The sequence below is a fragment of the Macaca nemestrina genome, chromosome 1 (assembly GCF_043159975.1).
Source record: "Macaca nemestrina isolate mMacNem1 chromosome 1, mMacNem.hap1, whole genome shotgun sequence".
Classification (NCBI taxonomy): domain Eukaryota; kingdom Metazoa; phylum Chordata; class Mammalia; order Primates; family Cercopithecidae; genus Macaca; species Macaca nemestrina.
Genome location: NC_092125.1, coordinates 138,355,184 through 138,374,902, shown reverse-complemented (window position 1 = coordinate 138,374,902; position 19,719 = coordinate 138,355,184). Strand labels below are relative to the sequence as shown.

Here is a 19,719-nt window from a genome sequence, read left to right as displayed (position 1 = left end):
GGATTGCAGATAGTAAATGTGTGATTACCGTTGCTCCCCAGAATGATATTTGGCCTCATGGGAGGACGTAGCCTATGAAAGCTGTTGTTATGGTTATAAGAAGGAGTACACCACCAATGTTTCAGGTTTCTAGGAGGAGGTATGAGCCATAGTAGAGGCCTCGACCCATGTGTAGGAAAAGACAGATGAAGAGCATGGAGGCACCATTAGCGTGGAGGTAGCGGATGGTTCAGCCGTACCTGAACCTCATGTCTCAGGATATTCTTCAATAGCCATCGCTGTAGTATAACCAAAAACAACTATTATACCCCCCAGATAAACCAAAAACATTATCAAGCCCATATAAGCCCCCCCACAATTTAAAATAATCACACAACCAACCACACCACTAACAATTAACGCTAAACCCCCGTAAATAGGAGAAGGCTTAGAAGAAAAACCCACAAATCCCATAACTAACAATACACTCAATGTAAATAAAATATATGCCATTGCTTCCATATGGACTCCAACCATAACCAATGATATGAAAAACCATCGTTGTACTTCAACTATAAAAGCACTAATGATTCCAATACGCAAATCCAACCCAATCATAAAAATAATCAACCGTTCCCTCATTGATTTACCCACCCCATCTAACCTTTCCATATGATGAAACTTCGGCTCACTTCTTGCAGCCTGCCTAATTCTACAAATCATCACAGGTCTATTCTTAGCAATACACTACTCACCAGACATCTCCTCCGCTTTCTCCTCAATCGCACATATCACCCAAGATGTAAACTACGGCTGAGTTAAGTCCAGGAGCATTTTAAAGCCAGGTCCTCCTCTCAGAGGTCCAACTGTATCTTCAGATCAAGGTATCAGCACATGGCACCAACTAGCACAAATTTTTTCCCTCCAAATGTCTATAATCAGGTACATACAAAAACATTATGACTCAATATACAAATACTGTGAGACTGACAAGAAATTAAAGCTTTAAAAATAACTAGGATGGGTGCAGTGGCTCACACCAGCAATTTGGGAGGCCAACACTGGAGGATCACTTGAGTCCAGGAGTTTGAGGCTAGCCTGGGCAACATAGTGAGACCCTGTCTCACTATGGCAGACACCCGTGGTCCCAGCAACTTGGGAGGCTGAGGTGGGAGGATCACTTGAGCCTGGGAAGTCAAGGCTGCAGTGAGCTGAGATCATGCTACTATCAGTCCAGCCTGAGCAATAGATGGAGACCCTGTCTCAAAAAAATATAAATAAGCCAGGCGCAGTGGCTCACGCCTGTAATCCCAGCACTTTGGGAGGCCAAGGCAGACGGATCACCTGAGGTCAGGACTTCGAGATCAGCCTGGCTAACATGGTGAAACCCCGTTTCTACTAACAATACAAAAAATTAGCTGGGCGTGGTGGCACACGCCCGTAGCGCCTGTAATCTCAGCTACTGAGGCAGGAGAATCGCTTGTGCGCAGGAGGCGGAGGTTTTTGCAGTGAGCCGAGATCACGCCACTGCACTCCAGCTTGGGCAACAAGAGTGAAACTCCGTCTCAAAAAAAAAATTTTATATACATATATACATAAAATTAAAGAGGAGCTGGTCCAGTGCCTAAAGCAAAGAGTATAGAAAGATGCAGAGCAAACAGAATGTCAATTTTGTCTTCTCTGTCTAGAAAATGACCTTTAGACCATAAAGCTTAGAACACACATAGTTTAAAGTGGATTTTTGAAAGTTCAAATCTAAACAAGGAGGGAACAAGTATAGACACTGGATTCTCAGAAGAATCTAGACTCAGAAACAACAAGTAACAAAGAAGTGCATATCAAGCAGCTCACTATGAGAGAAGCTTTGGCAAACAGTAGTAACAGGAACCTAGAGGGAGGCCTGCTCCCGCCCCATCCCCACCCAGAAGGCAAGAATCTATTACTGGCTGAAGAGCCTGGCAGGTGCCCTTCCTAGAGTGGACTCCTGGGGAGAGAGTGTGCAAGCACTCAGGGGGAAGGGCAGCCATCACCAGGGCTGCATGGACACACAGGCATGTCCAAGAACACCTGCCCATGTCCCCTCCTGGAGGGGAGGACAGGCTCTTGTTCATTTTAGTACCCCTCATGCCCATGCCTGATACACAGTAGGCACTCAATCCATGATTTTTCACCCACTGACAGGATTACCAGCCTAGGGAAATGCCTAAGATTTAAATATCTATCTTGTTTCGGAAAGGCATCTGCATTTGAATGTCACTGCCTTTTATGGGCGTCACATCTCCTCAATCTGCCAATCTGGTATTAGATGGCCCACTAGGGATATAACTGCATTACTTTCTGATAAAAGTTCCTTATGTCTAGGGCACTCCTGAAGTCCAGTTTAGTAACCCTTGAAGTAGGGTACAGTCAGAAGGAACACCATGCCCACTGTGCTGATTATGTCACGGCAGAAGAAACTCATGGTGATGTGTACCTCAATGTTTGGATTTAGATGTGTCCTCTTCTGTTCTGGTCGTTAATGATTTGGAAACTACTGGGCATACTTATTAAGGAAACTGGGAATCAGAAGGCTCTTTCTTACATTAATACACAGTTTATTCAAAATCTATGTAAACTCCTGCCCCAAAGTTTTAGAACTAGTAATGCTTACTCAGTGACTTGAGTGAGTTAAAAAGCCAACACTATCTTGATCTGCATAGTTATACAATTCTTTATAAAATAGTATTGGTTATTTGTTTAAATCAAAACAGCCCCATGAGGTAACCAAGGAAAGCATTATTTATAAGAAACGGTGCGCATGGGAGTTCATGTGAGCCATAAACCTCCCAGAGTGATCACCACCATACTTTATAGACAGGAAAAGTTCATTGGACGAAGCAAGGATTAGAATCTTTCTTCTACACAGAGTTACCTTGTCTACCTCACCAAGTGATTCTGTTGGTTAAAACAGAAGGAGCTAAAGCTTTGTAATCAAAGGAAGTCAGTTAACAATCCCAGTGTACTCTGGTAGGTTAAACCATATCTGTAGCAATACTATGATCAATTCTGAGTGATGCATTCTGAAAGGTGACAATGATAAGCTGACATCAGTTACTAGAAGGAGTAAACTAGGTGGTGAAAGGATTAGAAAAACCAAATACAGCCTATTATGAGAAACTGGCTAGCCAGGAGTGGCTACATATGACCTGGAAGTTCAGGAGAGGCAGGTTAGCTCCCATCTAAATATTTAGATGGAAGTTATATAGAAGAGGGAGTTGATTTATTCTGAATGACACACAGAGGACAGACCAGGAAAATATACATAGAAGTTCCCGAGAGATGGACAAGAAGCAAACAGGCATGGAAAAATACCATGTTTTGAGTGCCAGTGAAGCACAGGCAGGAAGAGATGACCTCCAAGAAAGCTTGTTGGAGAACATTCTCTCACTGGGAAGGAGGCCAGCCGGGTCTTGAATTTTAGAGATCTGTAGAGATTTTGCTGAAAGGGGATCTTAGCTGAAGCCCCACAGGTCAAAGAGGTGAAAATAGAGATGTTCCTCAAGTGTTTGTTTTCTTTGTCTCACCACTAGAATATGTAAGAGTCTAACAAACTCATTCCCGCATTTGTAGGTATCGGCTCTTTGCCACTCTCCAGATTATCAAGCACTGTCTCTTCAGCAGGACCTCTAGGTGCCTCCAAAATAACCCTTGAGTCAGGAGCATGGGTAACACTGAAGAGCTGTCATTTGTCTTTCCAAAACGACAAGGCACATGACATGTTTGCAACTTTTCTGTAGTTTCAGAATGTACACTCACTCCTCGTCAACTCTTCAGCAAGCCTGCTCCACAGGACGAGCCTCACAGTCTACTGTGACTCCAGGAAGGCAAGAAATCCACCTCAACGTCATTGTCCCAAAAGTTCGCTGTATTGTTCTGAGAAGGAACTGGTCTCAACCAGCCTGGGGATCATCTCACAGATCACTGATCACACTCATCTCCATGCTCCCATCTGCCAACCCCAAAACTGAGTCAAAACACCACGCAGCTCCTTTACTGAGGGTTATTGTTGGCACAAGGCATGAAAGCGGGCCGAGGAGAAAAGGGATCTCAGCCCTTTGGGTCAGCCTTAGTAAATCTGGAACTCCTCCTGGAGTCTAGATCCAGGTCTAGATCTCAGATTGCAAATGCTGTTTTGCTTACTACAGTGGAGTCTGTCCATTTGAGAAAGGTGGCTTTACACAACCAGCTATGAACAGAGAGGAAACATCTAATTTTAAACATGGGATAGATGCTGATGGAATCTTACAGATATGTTAACTGTGCAAAAGAGCACCATTTTTTCCCCAATGAAAATGAGAAAATATGACATTTCCGTTAAAAAGTAGGATAGAATTTCCCATTTTCTTTTTTTTTTTTCTTTTTTTTTTCTTTTTTTGAGACAGTCTTGCTCTGTCACCCAGGCTGGAGTGCAGTGGCATGATCATAGCTCACTGAAGCCTCAACCTCCCAGGCTCAAGCAATCCTTCCGCCTCAGCCTCCCAGGTAGCTAGGACTACAGGCATGTGCCACCACAGCTACTTTTTAAAAAATGTTTTGTAGAGATGGGGTCTCCCTATGTTGCCCAGGCTGGTCCCATATCCTTCTTTTAAAAATATTCATACTGTGCCTTATGAAATAGCATACAAAGATATTTTGTACTTTTTGAGACCCTAAGTAAAAAGCCATTAGGTTCATTTTGCTTTTAATGAGGATGTGTGAAAAAAAGATGAAGTCAGAGGGAAGGCTCACACACCTGCATGCCACCAAGTCCTACACAGGTAACAGCCAAAGATAGGTTGGATGCAAACTGAAGTCCAAGCATCTTAAACACCAAGACAAAGAGGGACATAATCAACTACAAGATTCAGAGTTCCTCTAAAAGGAAGTCAGTCTGAACATGGTTTCCCCTTTCCAGTCCTGAAGTCTGCAAGGATCTTATGATGAGGTCACAGGGGACCCTTTACATCGACAGTAAAGGTAAACTCCATATTTTACATAATTGTAATGCAATCTGAGAGCATGGATGAGGGAATGTAAGTTCCCCTGAAAGCATTACATCTTCCATCAGAGTGCTATGCCCCAACACAAAGGTCTCTTGGAGATTATACAGTAAAGGCTTGCTAGAGACAACCAGGCTCTACAAAATAAACCCAACTTCCCATCCCTTCCAGATCAAGGGCCAATGGAAAGAGGAGAGTGAGCCAGCGTCCAGGCTCCAAAGGGACAGCCCAATCAGCAGTGCACTCACAGGCAGGGCTCAGCCTGGGCCATCTCTTCCTATTCCTGCTCCCTTCTCCATCAGACATCAGTGGCCCCAGCATAATAAGGTCAGGAGCAAAGTGACACCCCTACTTCAGATGAAAAGATGACTTCTCCACATCAGTGCTGCATTTTCATGGTCCTCTTCCCTTCCCCTTCCCAGCTGGGCCCCTTCTCTTCCCGCTGACCCTCCTGCCCTTCTGCTTTGCCCCTACCCACCATCTGTTTTGGGCTATTGCCTTTACTTGGTTCATCAATGGGCACAGGCTACCCTGTCTTCCCTGAAATGGCAAATCTTTGATTGAACCTGCTGCCAGCCTCATACAATGTCCTGTTTCTCATTTATTTCATGCCAAGCCTACCCATTTCCTCACTTTCCTCACTTCCTCTCCTAACCCCTGGAAATTTGCTGTACCAACGATCTCTCGAAAGATCACCAGTGCAGCCTGGGCAACACAGTAAAACCCTGTCTTTACAAAAAATACAAAAAATTAGCCAGGCATGGTAGTGCACGCCTGTAGTCCCAGCTACTTGGGAGGCTGAGGCAGGAGGATTGCCTGAGCCCAGGAGGTCAGGGCTGCAGTGAGCCAAGATCACGCCACTGCACTCCAACCTGGGGGGAAACGGGGGAGGGGGGTTGCAGGGAGTGGGGAACAGAGGAAGATCCTGTCTCAAAAAAAAAAAAAAAAGATCATCAGTGACTTCTCAGTAGCCAAATCCAGTCATCTGGATGTCTGGATGTCTGGAGATGACTGTCTCCAGTCATCCTCTGGGCCTCTCTGTAGCACCTAGTATTTTCCAGGCGGGCCCTCTAATCTCTCCTCCTCCAGCTTCTTGTTAAAGGACTTTATACTGGGACTTCTTGTTCTGGTCTGCCCTCTCCCGGCTCAGTACCCCCTCTTCTTGAAAGATGTCAATTCTCCCTGAGCTCTGGCCTCAGATTAAAATGGTTAGGAGCAAGGACTCTAGAAGCAGAATGCTTGGTGTTAGAAGCCCATTTCCACCATGCACCAAGTTTCCTCTGCTTCAGTTTTCTTCCCTGCCAACCAGAGATCATTAACAGCACTTACATCAGAAGGTTACTGGGAAAAATCAATGAGTTAATTCACATAAGTTGTAAGAACTCAATAAATGTCAACACTTATCCTTCCATCTATGCTTTGCTGGCCATTCTAATCAAGATACTGGAAAGATCTCCTCCTTTGAATTCAATATATCATTAAAAACCACTTGCTTGACATGATTTGATAGCCATTTTGATATCATTTTAATGCTACCTAAAGCTTCCTGGGTTTTTTGTTTGTTTTTGAGATGGAATTTCGCTCTTGTTGCACAGGCTGGATTGCAATGGCGCAATCTCGGCTCACTGCAACCTCTGCCTCCCAGGTTCAAGCGATTCTCCTGCCTCAGCCTCCTGAGCAGCTGAGATTACAGGCATGCGCCACCATGCCCGGATAATTTTGTATTTTTAGAAGAGATTTCTCTACGTTGGTCAGGCTGGTCTCGAACTCCTGACCTCAGGTGATCCTCCCACCTCAGCCTCCCAAAGTGTTAGAGTTACAGGCGTGAGTCACAATGCCTGGCCAAGCTTCCTGTTTAAAAAGCTATTATCAAATAATTTGTGAAAAGAGATGCCCTCATCCCATCCCACTGCCAACTCCCACCTGAGTCTGCTGGGGATGAGGGATGGAGTAGGGATTACAGATGTCAGTGACTCATGACTTGGTAATAAAGAAACTAAAACAAGTTACTTTTTTCTTAACATCAAAAGATCCTCCTCCTCTTTCTTACCATTGGTAGGAACTAATTTTTTTGGAGAGCAATTTGGTAATACCTGAATACATTTAAATGTTAGGTCAAAAGTTACACACTTTTCTACACAAGTACTTTTAAAGGAAATATCTACCAGTAGGGAAGCAGTGAATAATCAGTGGAAACCCATACCACAGACTATAATTCAGTTTTCAAAATGGTTGAACAATATTCAAAGCAGTACAAGCAGTTAGGGTAGGGGTAAGGCATACAGGATACTTTCACTTATTTACTCTTCTATTTTGGAACTGTTTGCATAAAGAGAAGTGGTTCTCATAAGAAAGGAAGATGGCACCCTGAGGTAGATGTACTGTCTTCATGCAGAGATGACTTGTCCAAAGGTTGTGGGCTCAGCAGGGATTCGGACCCAGATCTGGCTCCAAGTCTAAGTCTTTTCCATCACTGGATGCTCCCCCATGCCTACTCCACAACCAAGCTGAAAGACAGGAACTCTCTGTACTATACACAGCCTTAGCACAGCAACTATGCAATCTGCCTGAAGATGCTTAGACTCTGGCTTAACATAAAGTCCTTTTAACTCATGAAGATGTGACAATATATCCACATGTACCCACCACCCATATCATCGTATCAGACTAATGCACATGAATATATTGCCCAGCTGTAGAAAGGACTAATTGGGCCGGGCACAGTGGCTCATGCCTGTAATCCCAGCACTTTGGGAGGCCGAGGCAGGCAGATCACCTGAGGTCAGGAGTTCAAATGCAGCCTGGCCAACATAGTGAAACCCCGTCTGTACCAAAAATACAAAAAATTAGCCAGGCAGGGTGGCACAGGCCTGTAGTCCCAACTATCCAGGAGGCTGAGGCAGGAGAATCACCTGAACCCGAGAGGCAGAGGTTACAATGAACCGAGATCACACCACAGTACTCCAGCCTGGGTGACAAAGTGAGACTGTCACAAAAAAAAAAAAAAGAAAAGAAAAAAGTCAGCAGCGGGTGGGAGGAATTGATTTAAACAAGCCCATAGGAATCCTTAGTTCCAAAGGGCGTTGCCAGCACAGTTCAAAAGTTCATAATAAGGCCAGGCGCTGTGGCTCACACCTATAATCCCAACACTTTGGGAGGCTGAGATGGGTGGATCACTTAAGGTCAGGAGTTTGAGACGCACTTGGGCAACATGGTGAAACCCCATCTCTACTAAAAATACAAAAATTAGCCGGGCATGGTGGCGTGCACCTGTAATCCCAGCTACTCAGGAGGCTGAGGCAGGAGAATTGCGTGAACCCAGGAGGTAGAGGTTGCAGTGAGCCAAGATCGCGCCACTGTACTCCAGCCCAGGTGACAGAGCAAGACTGTCAAGCAAAAAAAAATTCGTAAGATATTTAGCAGAGCTATTTTAGACTAAAAACACTTTTACTCTCCCACTGGCCCATATGAAGACTAACCTTCTGCCACAGGCATGTTTTTGAAGGTGATGTAAGACCGACTGAAGGAAAGGGTATCACTAAAGAAGAAAAAGAAGCAGGGGAAAGCCCAGAGAGGAAGAAACCTTGAAATGAAAATCTGGCTGGCAAAGAATGCGTGTTTGTGTGTGTAAGCGGGGACAGGTGGGGATGGGGTTTTTTAAAAATACAGTATCCAAGTCTTTGAAGAAAGATAAGGAAAATCCAGAAACAAATGCACCCCAGTATTCAGAGTAGAGAATGGGACCATTCAGGGGAAGGCATCTAGCCATAGGTGACTCCCAAGAGCAGCCCTAGGATTCCAGCTCAGCTGCTAAGGGCCAAGGACCACAGCAAGCTCACAAGATGATGCCTAATGTACGTATAATTTCTATACTCGATTAGAAGCATAATATGATTGCTGTTGCTATTTTTGCATTCAAAGTGGAATCACATGTTTGAATTAACCAACAGCATGACAGAGACTTGCTACACATGGTATTGATTGTTTTCTCTCCTATTTCCTCCCACAAGAAACAAAAGGAGACAGGGAAGTGTGCACTAATGAAGCACACACTATCCATTCGTAGAGCCTGGGTAACATTAAGGGTGAGAAGCTGCAGATAATGGAGAAAGATCAGTGTCCAAACATTTGGCAGTGGAGGCGGGAAGAAGCAATGATGAAGCCATAGCCCGCCCAGTGTGGCCACTCCACAGCTAGAGTTCCCTGGAAAATTCTCCAGGAGAGGGGAAATAACCATAAATGCTTAGGTTACAACTCACCCAGAAGAGTCCTTCGAAGCACAAAAGGCCTCCTCTTTTCTCTGCATTCATGCCTCCAATTCCCTGGCCTTCCCACTGCAGACACAGCACCCAACAGTCACGCCCACACCCTGAACTTTCCTGGTCCCTCCCTACCTTGTGGGGGAAAACTAGGAATTAGTCTTCTCCACTCAAGGACTTGCTTCACACAGGTCTAGGTAGAGACTTCATAAGAACACATAAACTCAAAGCCTCCAGATTCAAGCAAGCCAAATTCAAACACTTGAAGGAAAATATGTTAACCAGCCAGTTGTGGAGGAATACAAGCCCTGTCTGAAACCAAGAAAGGAAAGATGTATCTTATTTAAAAGGAATCAACCTCTTAGAAAAAGCAGAATACAACCACGCCCAGTAAGCAAGACCTCCAGCTCTACAGAGAAGTCCTCAGCCCCAAGGGCAACGTGGACAGAATGGTGCAGATCTACAGACCTGGTGCTTTCACGGTGGAAACGCCTCACAGGCTGCCTGGGGGTGGAGTCCTGGATAAGGACTCTGGGGCAGATCACATTCCTGACACAGAAATGAAACACAGTAGTATTGCTTGGTGTCATGGTCCCCTACCCACCAGAAATCTCAGGCAGATAGAAACAGATTCATGAATGAATATTAAAGTTCTAGAAATAATATCAACATCCAGAAGGGAAAAGCAGCTCAGAACACAAGACTGAGCCTAATTAGCAGAGAACCAGTCTCCAAATGAAAAACCATGGCTAAAATTTACATAATGTGGGCTTTTGATTCCAGGCATTATTCTAAACACTTTACATGGATTATCTATCTTATTTCTCCCAACAACCCTATAAAGATGAGCATCATGATAGCCTCATTTTACAGACAAGACAGGCAGGTTAAGTCACTTGCCAAAGTTCACAGTAAGATGCAGAACCAGGAATCCAACCCAGTTCCCACAGTCCATGTTCTTAACCACTAAGCTCTACTCTCCCTCTGACAAGAACCTTGTATGACAGGTATGGGGAAGTCTTCAAGTTCAAAAGGGTTCACATGGCTATAGGTTTTTGTAAAACTTAAAAGATATTTATATATTTTCCATAATGAGGACCCCAAAATTATATAAACTTCGTCCCCACAAACAACCTGGATCTACCTATGAGTTCCAAGAATCCTTAACAAAAATCTGAGGGTACAAGTCCACATGAATAACAGTTAAAAGCCCATTTGGGCTATAAAATAAGTTCAGAGTTAAAGAGAGCGAATGCACAAGGTATATGCTACAGGAGGGTAATGCCTAGATTTAAATGGAACTTGCCAACAAATTCTAAGGACAAGCTTTCTCCAACTACCACCTAGTTTCACTGAGAAAGAAAATGCAGGGCTGGGCACAGTTGCTCACACCTGTAATCCCAGCTCTCTGGGAGACCAAGGCAGGTGTATCTGTTGAGGTCAGGAGTTTGAGACCAGCCTGGCCAACATGGTGAAACCCCAACTCTACTAAGAATACAAAAATTAGTCAGATGTGGTGGCAGGTGCCTGTAATTCCAGCTACTCGGGAAGCTAAGCCAGGAGAATTGCTTGAACCTGGGAGGTGGAGGTTGCAGTGAGCTGAGATCGCACGACTGCACTCCAGCCTGGGCAGCAGAGAGAGACTCCATCTCAAAAAAATTAAAAAGAGAGCGAATAAAATGCATTTCCTCACTCTCCTGAATACAATGGTAATGACAGGTGAAAAACCAAAACCATCCAATTGTGCTTACTTTTTTTATGCTGCAGATCAGATTCTTTATGGCTTTAAGAACACACTGTTGAAGAGGGAAAGGAGGCAGGAAACACTAACCCTCATGTCCCAACCTGGAAGGGAAACAGGCATAGGGAAAAAAAAAAAAGCCTATACCTCTGTTGATGGTAGTATTAGCAATGTCATCATTGTCAAGATTGTTTCTGAAATCTACAAGAGTGGCTAGAGACAGAACAATTTCCACAAATGTTAGACTGTAAAAAATCAGTGAGCCTGATAATAATCCTCGTTAAAACTCCAGAGTAAATAAGGCTGAGCATTTTAAAGAGGAAGCATAGTACCTCTTGTCGCTTCAGCAAAGTGTATCTTATTTATCTGTTTTGGTCAAGACAGGAAAACAAAAACTAAAGCAGACCAACGGCAATGGCTGGTTCGTACCAGGAGCAGAGTCCTTGGCCTGGCTGAATGGCCCCTTCTCCAGCAGTATTCAGGAAAATGCAGGCACTGGGCAAATCCTTGCAGAGGACACCTCTACCATTCCTAACTTGGAAGTCTAAGAGCCCAGTCAAAATATCTATCTTAAGAGATAATCCCAAAATCAGCAGCAAAGATGAAAAATTTCAATGTAATATTAACTATTTAACTACTTAAGAAAAACAGGGTTAGGAATGGTGGCTCACACCTGTAATCCCAGTGCTTTAACAGGCCAAGGCAGTAGGATCACTTGAGGCCAGGAGTTCAAGAACCAACCTGGGCAACATAGTGAGATAAAAAAATAAAATAGTTTTTAGAATATTTTCTTTTTAACCACATCCTTCAAAATCATCACACTGTACTACAGAATTATCTTAGACTACAGAGTTAATTTCTAACTTCTTATGTCTAGAGGTAGCAAAATCTATTCCTGATGAATACATTCATTAAATCAACAAACATTCAAATATTTATTGAGCACAAGCTATGTGCCAAACTATATTCTAAAATATCGATCTTGAGACACACCCGTGAATAAGACAGCTTTATCTCTGGTGGGAAGAGACAGATAATAAGCAAACAAAAAAATATTTTAATTAAAAACCAATTTCTGAACTTTCAAGATTAAAAAGAAAAAAGCTAAGCCCACCAACACATTTTTACCAAGATTCTGGTGCTCTACCAGCAAGACAAGGCAACCCACCTTCGGGTATAATTCACAGCTGGGTCACCCTGGGTTACTCTTACCAGAAGTACCCTCAGAGCAGCTGTGCGTCTGAAGCGCAGCCGGCAAACAGGCTGGGAGGACTCCGCGGACACTGGTCCTGTCCAATTATTACTATATGATTAACTTCAACAACCAACGATTTTGGTAATAAGCCTTTCAAGATGGTTTTTAGGTGTTGAGAAATACCATTTTGTAACCAAGAAGATCCCGTGGGAAGCTGCTTTGCTCAAATCAGACATTCCAGGGGGGCAGAAGACTGGAAGAATGTGCATTCCAATTCCATGCTTCTTAATATTTCAGTTAGCCTCCTCCCAAAAAAACATACCGAGGTAAGATTATTTCAGCTCCCCATTCGTCAATTTATTTTTTCCACTTTCCCTGAGACCTGTAAGAAAGGTTCCTGCGGCATTTACTCCAAGTCTGATGAAGACATGCTTCACTGCGTCCTCTTTTCCCGTCCAAATTTACGGGAAACTACCCCCACTCCAACATTTTGCCAGGAAATGCTGTGCTTCCCTTGAGTACCTGTTATATTTTTTCATGGTTTATGAGGCACAGAATTGTTTCACTTTTCATTTTGGTTCCCAAGATGCATTCAAGGGCCTGGCTCAACCTGTAGAATACCTGTAGGGCCCATTACTTTACGAGTGTTTCCATCCTCCATCGAACCATCCATACACCAGTGTCTGCATTTTCCCTGACCCTTTTACTCTCTGATAGTTTTTGTAAACTACAAGTTATTGATCATTTGGTGTCATTTTTTTCTTTGTTATTAAAGAAACGTTGTTCGTATTCCACGCTGAAAGACTGGAATTCTTAGGGTTTTTCTTTTTTTTAGGCTGTTTTCACACATCTTCTTGCCTATTAAAGAAAGTAAGTTTGTGTGTTCTGCCATGTATTATCATCTTATCAATCAAATGTCTTAAAGATTTTTCCCTGAAATTTTACTGATTAAAGTATTTAAAATCAGAGACATCCTCAATTCACTGATGAACTGCTTTTACAGCTAGAATATTATATAACAAGACCAAAAGGTATTAATACAAACCAACTACTTAAAGAGGCAGGGACATAAATATCTTAGAAATATAATACCAATAACTAATTTTTTGCTACTAAGAGCTAATAGCACAATACAGTCACTGAGTACTGAATATAAGCCAGACACATTTCCACAACATGGTGTTTAGGGGTGGTAACTATTGTTTTCCCCCATTCTACAGATGACAAACTAGGAGAGAGATGTCAGGTAGCTTGCCCAGCATCACAGAAGGCAGGAAGTGGCGGAACGGGGACTAGAACTCACATATGCTAGACTCCTAGGTCCCCTCCACATTGTCTCCCCAGGATGTTTCTATACTTCTTTGTTAAGTGAGATTTAGGGGTGGATGGGGGAAATCTAGCATTCAAGCAATGTATCAATTATGCAATAAAGAAAAAGCAGGAAGGAATCAAAAAGTGTCAAACCACGCAATGTCACTTTTGCATATACCCACCTTTCACCCGGGAGTCCTGAGGACTCCATCAGAATGTAGCATCTCATACAAAGGCCTAGCAAACACGGCTAATTTGATTCCCAGGTCCAGAACAGATCAGAAACAGTATCACATAAATAATCACAATGTCAAGAAGTGACAGGTGGGTAGCAAAAATGGGGGGAAGGGCTGGGCGCCGTGGCTCACACCTGTTATCCCAGCATGTGGGGAGGCTAAGGCAGGAGGAAATCACCTGAGGTGAGGAGTTGGAGACCAGCCTGGCCAACGTGGCAAAACCCTGTCTCTACTAAAAAATACAAAAATTAGCCGCGTGTGGTGGCAGGTGCCTGTAATCCCAGCTACTTGGGAGGCTGAGGCAGGAGAATCGCTTGAACCCGGGAGGCGAAAGTTGCAGTGAGCTGAAATCCTGCCACTGCACTCCAGCCTGGGCGACAGAGCAAGACTCCGTCTCAACAAAAAAAAAAAAGGTGGGGGGGAAGGCGACAGACAGCAGAGTCTTCTGTAGAACATCCCTAAGTACTTCACTCAACTAAGACATCGCTTTTAGAGTTAAAATTCTTAGAACAGTCCAACTTCTGTGACCTTGAGCAAATCTTTCTGAGCTTCAGTGTACTGATCTGTAAATGATGTTGGATAATCCCAGCAATCCTCCTCACCTTACAGGACTGCTCTGCTGTTAAGATGAAAAGAATTCCTATGAAAGAATACTGTCTGAAAGGACTACAAAAATGAAACGGGCTATTAAAAAATGGGTTTGGTGCTTAAAGGGATAAATCCACAGCTTTACTAACTAACTTTCCAAATGTTCTAAAAACTGAGGTTTTACTGTTTTTAAACATTTATAATAATTACAGTGATCTGGCCTGTGCATGCATTTCCTTGAGTCTGCTCAGTATTAAGCAGGAAAACGGCAGAAGCTGCTACATTAGTCAGCAAAAAAGAAATTAGCATGAATATTATTAACATCCAAGAAAAGTAAGTCACTTGAAGAGCTGCCAACGTTATCAGTACCTCATTTACAATGCAAAAGGTAGTAAAGAGACTCAACTGCTGCCAACCAAGAATCACTGGGGGGAATTACAATGAATGTGCACAACCAGGCCAAAAAGTCTCACAACACGTCCAACGTTTTGGACATGCCCGTTCCTCTGAAAAGTTTCCTAAAGTTCGGTTTGTAAACCCTGGAAGGAAGGGAACAATTAACTTGTTACAAACTTTTCAGTTGGTGAGGTTTGCATTCAATCATACACCACTCACCTTTCTGCTCTTAAAAAAACTGTTTAGCAAACTGTTGTCCAACACGGGCAAGACGTTTGAAAAAGTAAAGGACCTAAACATTTCAACTTTAGATACAGAGACTAAAATCAACCCTTTGCTTCAAAGACGGTATGATGTGCAGACTAACAGCGGGAGACAAGAGCCACAACTCTCCCTTGGGGTTTGACAACGGTGCGCTTCATTACCTCAACATAATTCGCTTCACACCGCCTACCCCCACAGCCCCGGGATGTTCCAGCTCTGACAATGCCAGTGCCTTCCACCAGCGGTCGGACGGTGCGGTGGCAATCCTGACATGCTTGGGCTCCCGGGAGGTTAATGGGAATTAAACCACAGCAGCCCTCCTTTGTGGCGCTTTGGCCAGAACAGCAGAAAAGAGACAATGAGCGTTCTGTGCGCAGTTCCGCGCCGATTGGCTGGTCTCTCCCCCTAGAAACCCCTGATGTCATGGGCTTGGAATGCAGGGAGGGAGGAAGGAAGGAGAGGATTTGGGGAGGGGGACGCCTCTCATCTCTTTCCCAGGCCAAAAGTCCCAAAGATAAACCTAACGCATTCTTGGGCTCAGTAGCAAAGCTGAGCGTCACCAAATCCCAATCGCTCCAAACTATAAGCCGCCTCGGCAAACAAGCCCTAAACAAAAGCAACCCACAAAAATACTCCTTTATGTCGTGAAAGTCTAATGTACTACAAACTTCTCAGTGTTTTATAAAAAGTCTCAAGCCTAAGCAGACATCGCTCGCACAGTGGCGCGCTCAGGCTTTGTCTCCATTTCCCGCAAGAGCAACAGCAGCAGCAGCGGCAGCGGCAGCAGCAGCAATCGGCCTCCAAATGCCTCCCAGGCACCGGGATCGGAGACTACGATGGGTCCTGGACCGGCTCCCGTTCCTCGGGGGGCCCTGGGGTCGGCGGGACAGTGGGCGGTCTCTCTCCCCGTGGGGAGGTGCGGGGTCCGCCAGCACCCGGGGCCCGGGTAGATGGCGGGGGCTGCGGCAGCGGCTCGCCGGGTCCCTGGCCGCGCGGACGGGCTCCGCCTAAGGGCGAGTGGCCACGCAGGAGCGCCCCCTTCCCGGAGGGCGCGTCCTGCAACCACCAAACGGCCCCAGAGACCCTCGCAGCCGGAAAGGCCGGCTCCGCGGGACTCCAGGCGCCCGGGAACCCACCGCCAGCCACTAGTCCCGTCCCATGGCGCGGGAACAAAGCCAGGCGGGTGCCCGGGAGCCGGCCCCGCGAGCCCGGGGACGGGACGCAACCGGGACAGGCAGCGACGCTCGCGCCGCCTCGACGTCCCCTCTCCAGGAAAGAGGGGTGAACCACAGCGCGAGGGGCGAACGAAGTACGGCCCAGCGCCAGGCTAGCCCAAGGGAGCCCGGGCGCGCTTTGCACCCCTCGCCCCGGGGGTCCCCGCGCCCGCCCGAGCCAGGCGTACCTTGTTCTTGACCTCGGCCGAGAGCCCGTAGGAAGGGCCCTTGTTGAAGTGGGTCATGGTGGTTAGGGCGGCGGGAAGAGGCTGCGCTGGGGTCCGGGGTCTCTCGCACTTCGCTTCCCCGCTCCTGGCCCCGAGGAGTGGCCGCCGCGGGGGATGCTCGGAACTCCCTCCTCTGGGCGGCGCAGGAGACTGTCGCGGCCGCGGGGCGCGGGCGGTGCTTGGGCGACTGGGTCCGACTGTGTGCCGCAGAGCCTCGAGGTCCGCTCCAAAGCTCCTGGCTGCCTAGCTCGCCGCCCGCCTTGCTCCCCGCCCGCACCGCGGTTCCCCACCGGCCGCCCCCGCCTCCGCCTGGGCCCTCGGGGATTGGCCGCCGGGCCCGACCAATGGAGGGCCGCCTCCTCCCGCCTCTGCGCCGAGGGGCGGTGCGGCCAATTGAAGGGCCGCGGGGGCCGCTCTCCCTCCCGCTTTCTCTCCGCGCGGTACGCGGCCCCCGCCCCAGCCCCAGCCCTCACGCCACCGGGGTCGGCGGCAAGGCGGCCCCGCCCCCGGGCTAGGCAGGGCGCCTGGGGGCTTCCTAGCCACAGGCAGTTCACGTCAACCTCCAGGCATCCTCCGCGGCGGGCCGGGCTGGGCCGGGCCGGGCTGGCGGAGGGGAGCGGAAGCCCACCCGGTCTGACCCGCCGCCTCCGTCTGCCTGCTCCCGGGCTCCAGGCCCAGCGCGCCCAGATGCCGGGCGGGACCCCTCCACCCGTTGCTGGAACACCAACAGCAGCCTTGGAGCCTCTGGGCGGGAGGAACTGGGGCCTCCACCGACACCTGCTTCTTCCCTCACCTAGCAGCCTCCCACACCTGTTGGTCTGACCTCTGCCCCGCCGCCGCCACCGAGTAACCTAAGGCTTTTGGCCTGATTCGAGCTCACTGTGTCTAAACCTCTAAATGCGGTGCGAAAAAATCCTGGGGAATGTGCCATGGCAAAGCCTGGGCATTTCAAGTGCTTTTCTGGATTCTCATCAATTCCTCTTTACAGGAATCTTTATCCGGAATTCAGCTAGTCCCAAACCCCACGTAGTGTTGCTCTGCTTGTGTTTTTGAATCCAGGGGCCTCTTTGAATCAGAAGCCCTTTGTATAGAGATAAGTATCCTTCAGGCCAGAAGCAGCCTCCACTTTTTTCGCAGTCCCATTTCCTACCCAACGCTTTCTTCTGAGTTTTAAAGGCATTCGATAGAGAAGGGGTTGGAAACAGAACCTTCGTCCCCCGCCTGAGCGCCTCGGAGACTAGATATCTTCCAAACATTATCTCATTTACTTCCCTGAAGTTACTACTAGGTAGATTTCATGTCTGTTGAGAGGTGAGAAAGCTGAAACTTTGAGACTTAAGAATCCTGGCCGAGGTCACCCTCCTCCGAAGCTTCATCTCTTGCCACCACTTTCTGGTGCACACCTAGGACAGATTTCAATCCCTGAGATCCCAGGATGAAAACTATGTTCGCCAAATACCAGCTACTGTGCCAGAAGAGATCATGGAACAAGGTGTGGCAACCTGCTTGAGAAGAGGAGCCAAAACATCATAGTTGAACCGTCCTGCAATAGAAGTGAGTAAGGTGAACCAGGTGTGGTGGCTCATGCCTGTAATCCCAGCACTTTGGGAGACCGGGGTGAGAGGATTGCTTGAGGCCTGGAGTTCAAGAACAGCCAGGGCCACATAGCAAGAGCCTGTCTCTATAAAAAAAATCCAAAGTTTTTTTACATTAAAAAAACAGAAGTAAGGCAACTTGAGCCGGAAGTGCACAAAACTGCTATCAACTTTGCAAGGCTTTTCCCAATGACTTTGAGGGATGGAACCTGAAGGAAGGGGGAGGAGGCAAATAGGGAGGAAAGTGAAATGATTTATAAATGACTTGCTAATTTCATCCAAAGGGAGTAATGATAATTAGGGCATTCTTCCCATACGAAGATGACACAATTGACCCACTATCACTGAGGCAAGCAGTTTGGGCTGTTTTTCCAGTAGTATGACAGTGATGGTGTGTCAACCACAGGACCTCACCCACATTTCTATGGGACCTAGGAGTGTGGGAAATAACAGCCAGATTTGAGGTACAAATCCTGGTGCCCAGCCTGCAGAGCCTTTTTGCAGCAATCTAAGCCTGACTGCTCCTGTTGTATGGTCAAAGTCATTTTAATCTACTTTAGCTTATTCCTTGTAAAATGTTCAAGAATTGTATTTTGTCTTGAAAACTATGAATTTTATTGTTTATGGGGCGTTATTTTTTAAGGATTACAGGATTTCAGTTTTGGATGATGAAAAAGTTTTGAAGATGGGTAGTGACAATGGTCACACAACATTGTAAATGTATAATGCCATCGTACACTTACATGGCTTTAAAGTAAACATGAAATTTTCTACATTTGTTTGTTTGGTCAACTGTTATCCTCCCTAAGGTACTTGAAGTTCTTTCTGACATTGCCACTGGCACTTACTATTTAAATATTGTTGGTCCTCTTGGAGTCCATCAGTACTCCAGAGGCTTCCTTCATCTCGAATTTAACTGGTTGTGTAGGAATACGTAATGCTGTTGTTAGCACTAGGGAATGTATCTGAGTCGCATTCACCAAAGTGTGTTAGCAGCAGCAAAGCTGTATGGGTCTGCAGCAACCTCAATTCTTGCCTCCTCCAAAGAAAGAATTCTACCAAGAGGCTTAAGGCAGAGGGAGAGACCAAGGCAAGTTTTAGAGCAGGAGTGAAAGTTTATAAAAAGTTTTAGAGCAAGAATGAAATGAAGTAATGTACACTCGGAAGAGGGCCAAGCGGGCAACTTGATAGATTCAAGTGTGCTGCTTGACCTTTGACTCGGGGTTTTATACATTGGCATGCTTCCAGGGGGTTGTGTCCCTTTTCCCCTGATTCTTCCCTTGGGGTGGGCTGTCTGCATGTGCAGTGGCCTGCCAGCACTTGGGAGGGACGACATGCTCAGTGTGTTAACTGAAGTTGCACGCATGCTCACTTGAGGCATTCTACCCTTACTAGTCGAGTGTTCCTAGAGGAAGGTCATATATGAGTACTAGTTAAATGCCACTATTTTGCCTCTTGGTACACACCTGTGAGCCCACTCGCCCGACTCCTAAGATCTTATCCAGAAGCTGCTGATCGCCAGTTTTAGGTATTTTCTATCCATTGGGAGACTGCCTTTCCCTAGTGCCGGCTGTGACCAATTATTATTTTAGAGAGACAGTTTAACAACTGCCTGACCACCTGATGGTTGCCTGACATACCTTGTGGGAGCGGGGAGCCCTCTCCTGCTCTGCTCACGTCTGACTACCTACTGTGA

At 46.3% G+C, this 19,719-nt stretch overlaps 1 protein-coding gene across 2 annotated transcripts in view; it reads right to left on the bottom strand.

The window, feature by feature from the left end:
• LOC105485418 (calponin 3) overlaps positions 1-16,688 on the bottom strand; it is a 35,093-nt gene extending 18,405 nt beyond the window's left edge. The window contains exon 1 of one of the 2 annotated variants that reach the window (XM_011747775.3): positions 16,390-16,688. In XM_011747775.3, coding sequence (XP_011746077.1) covers positions 16,390-16,446 — 57 coding nt within the window. In that variant the 5' untranslated portion in view covers positions 16,447-16,688. Of the gene's footprint in view, positions 1-15,148; positions 15,300-16,389 lie in introns of those variants that run through there. The other variant, XM_011747774.3, reaches the window with a different exon arrangement.
• Positions 16,689-19,719: the final 3,031 nt, after the last annotated feature.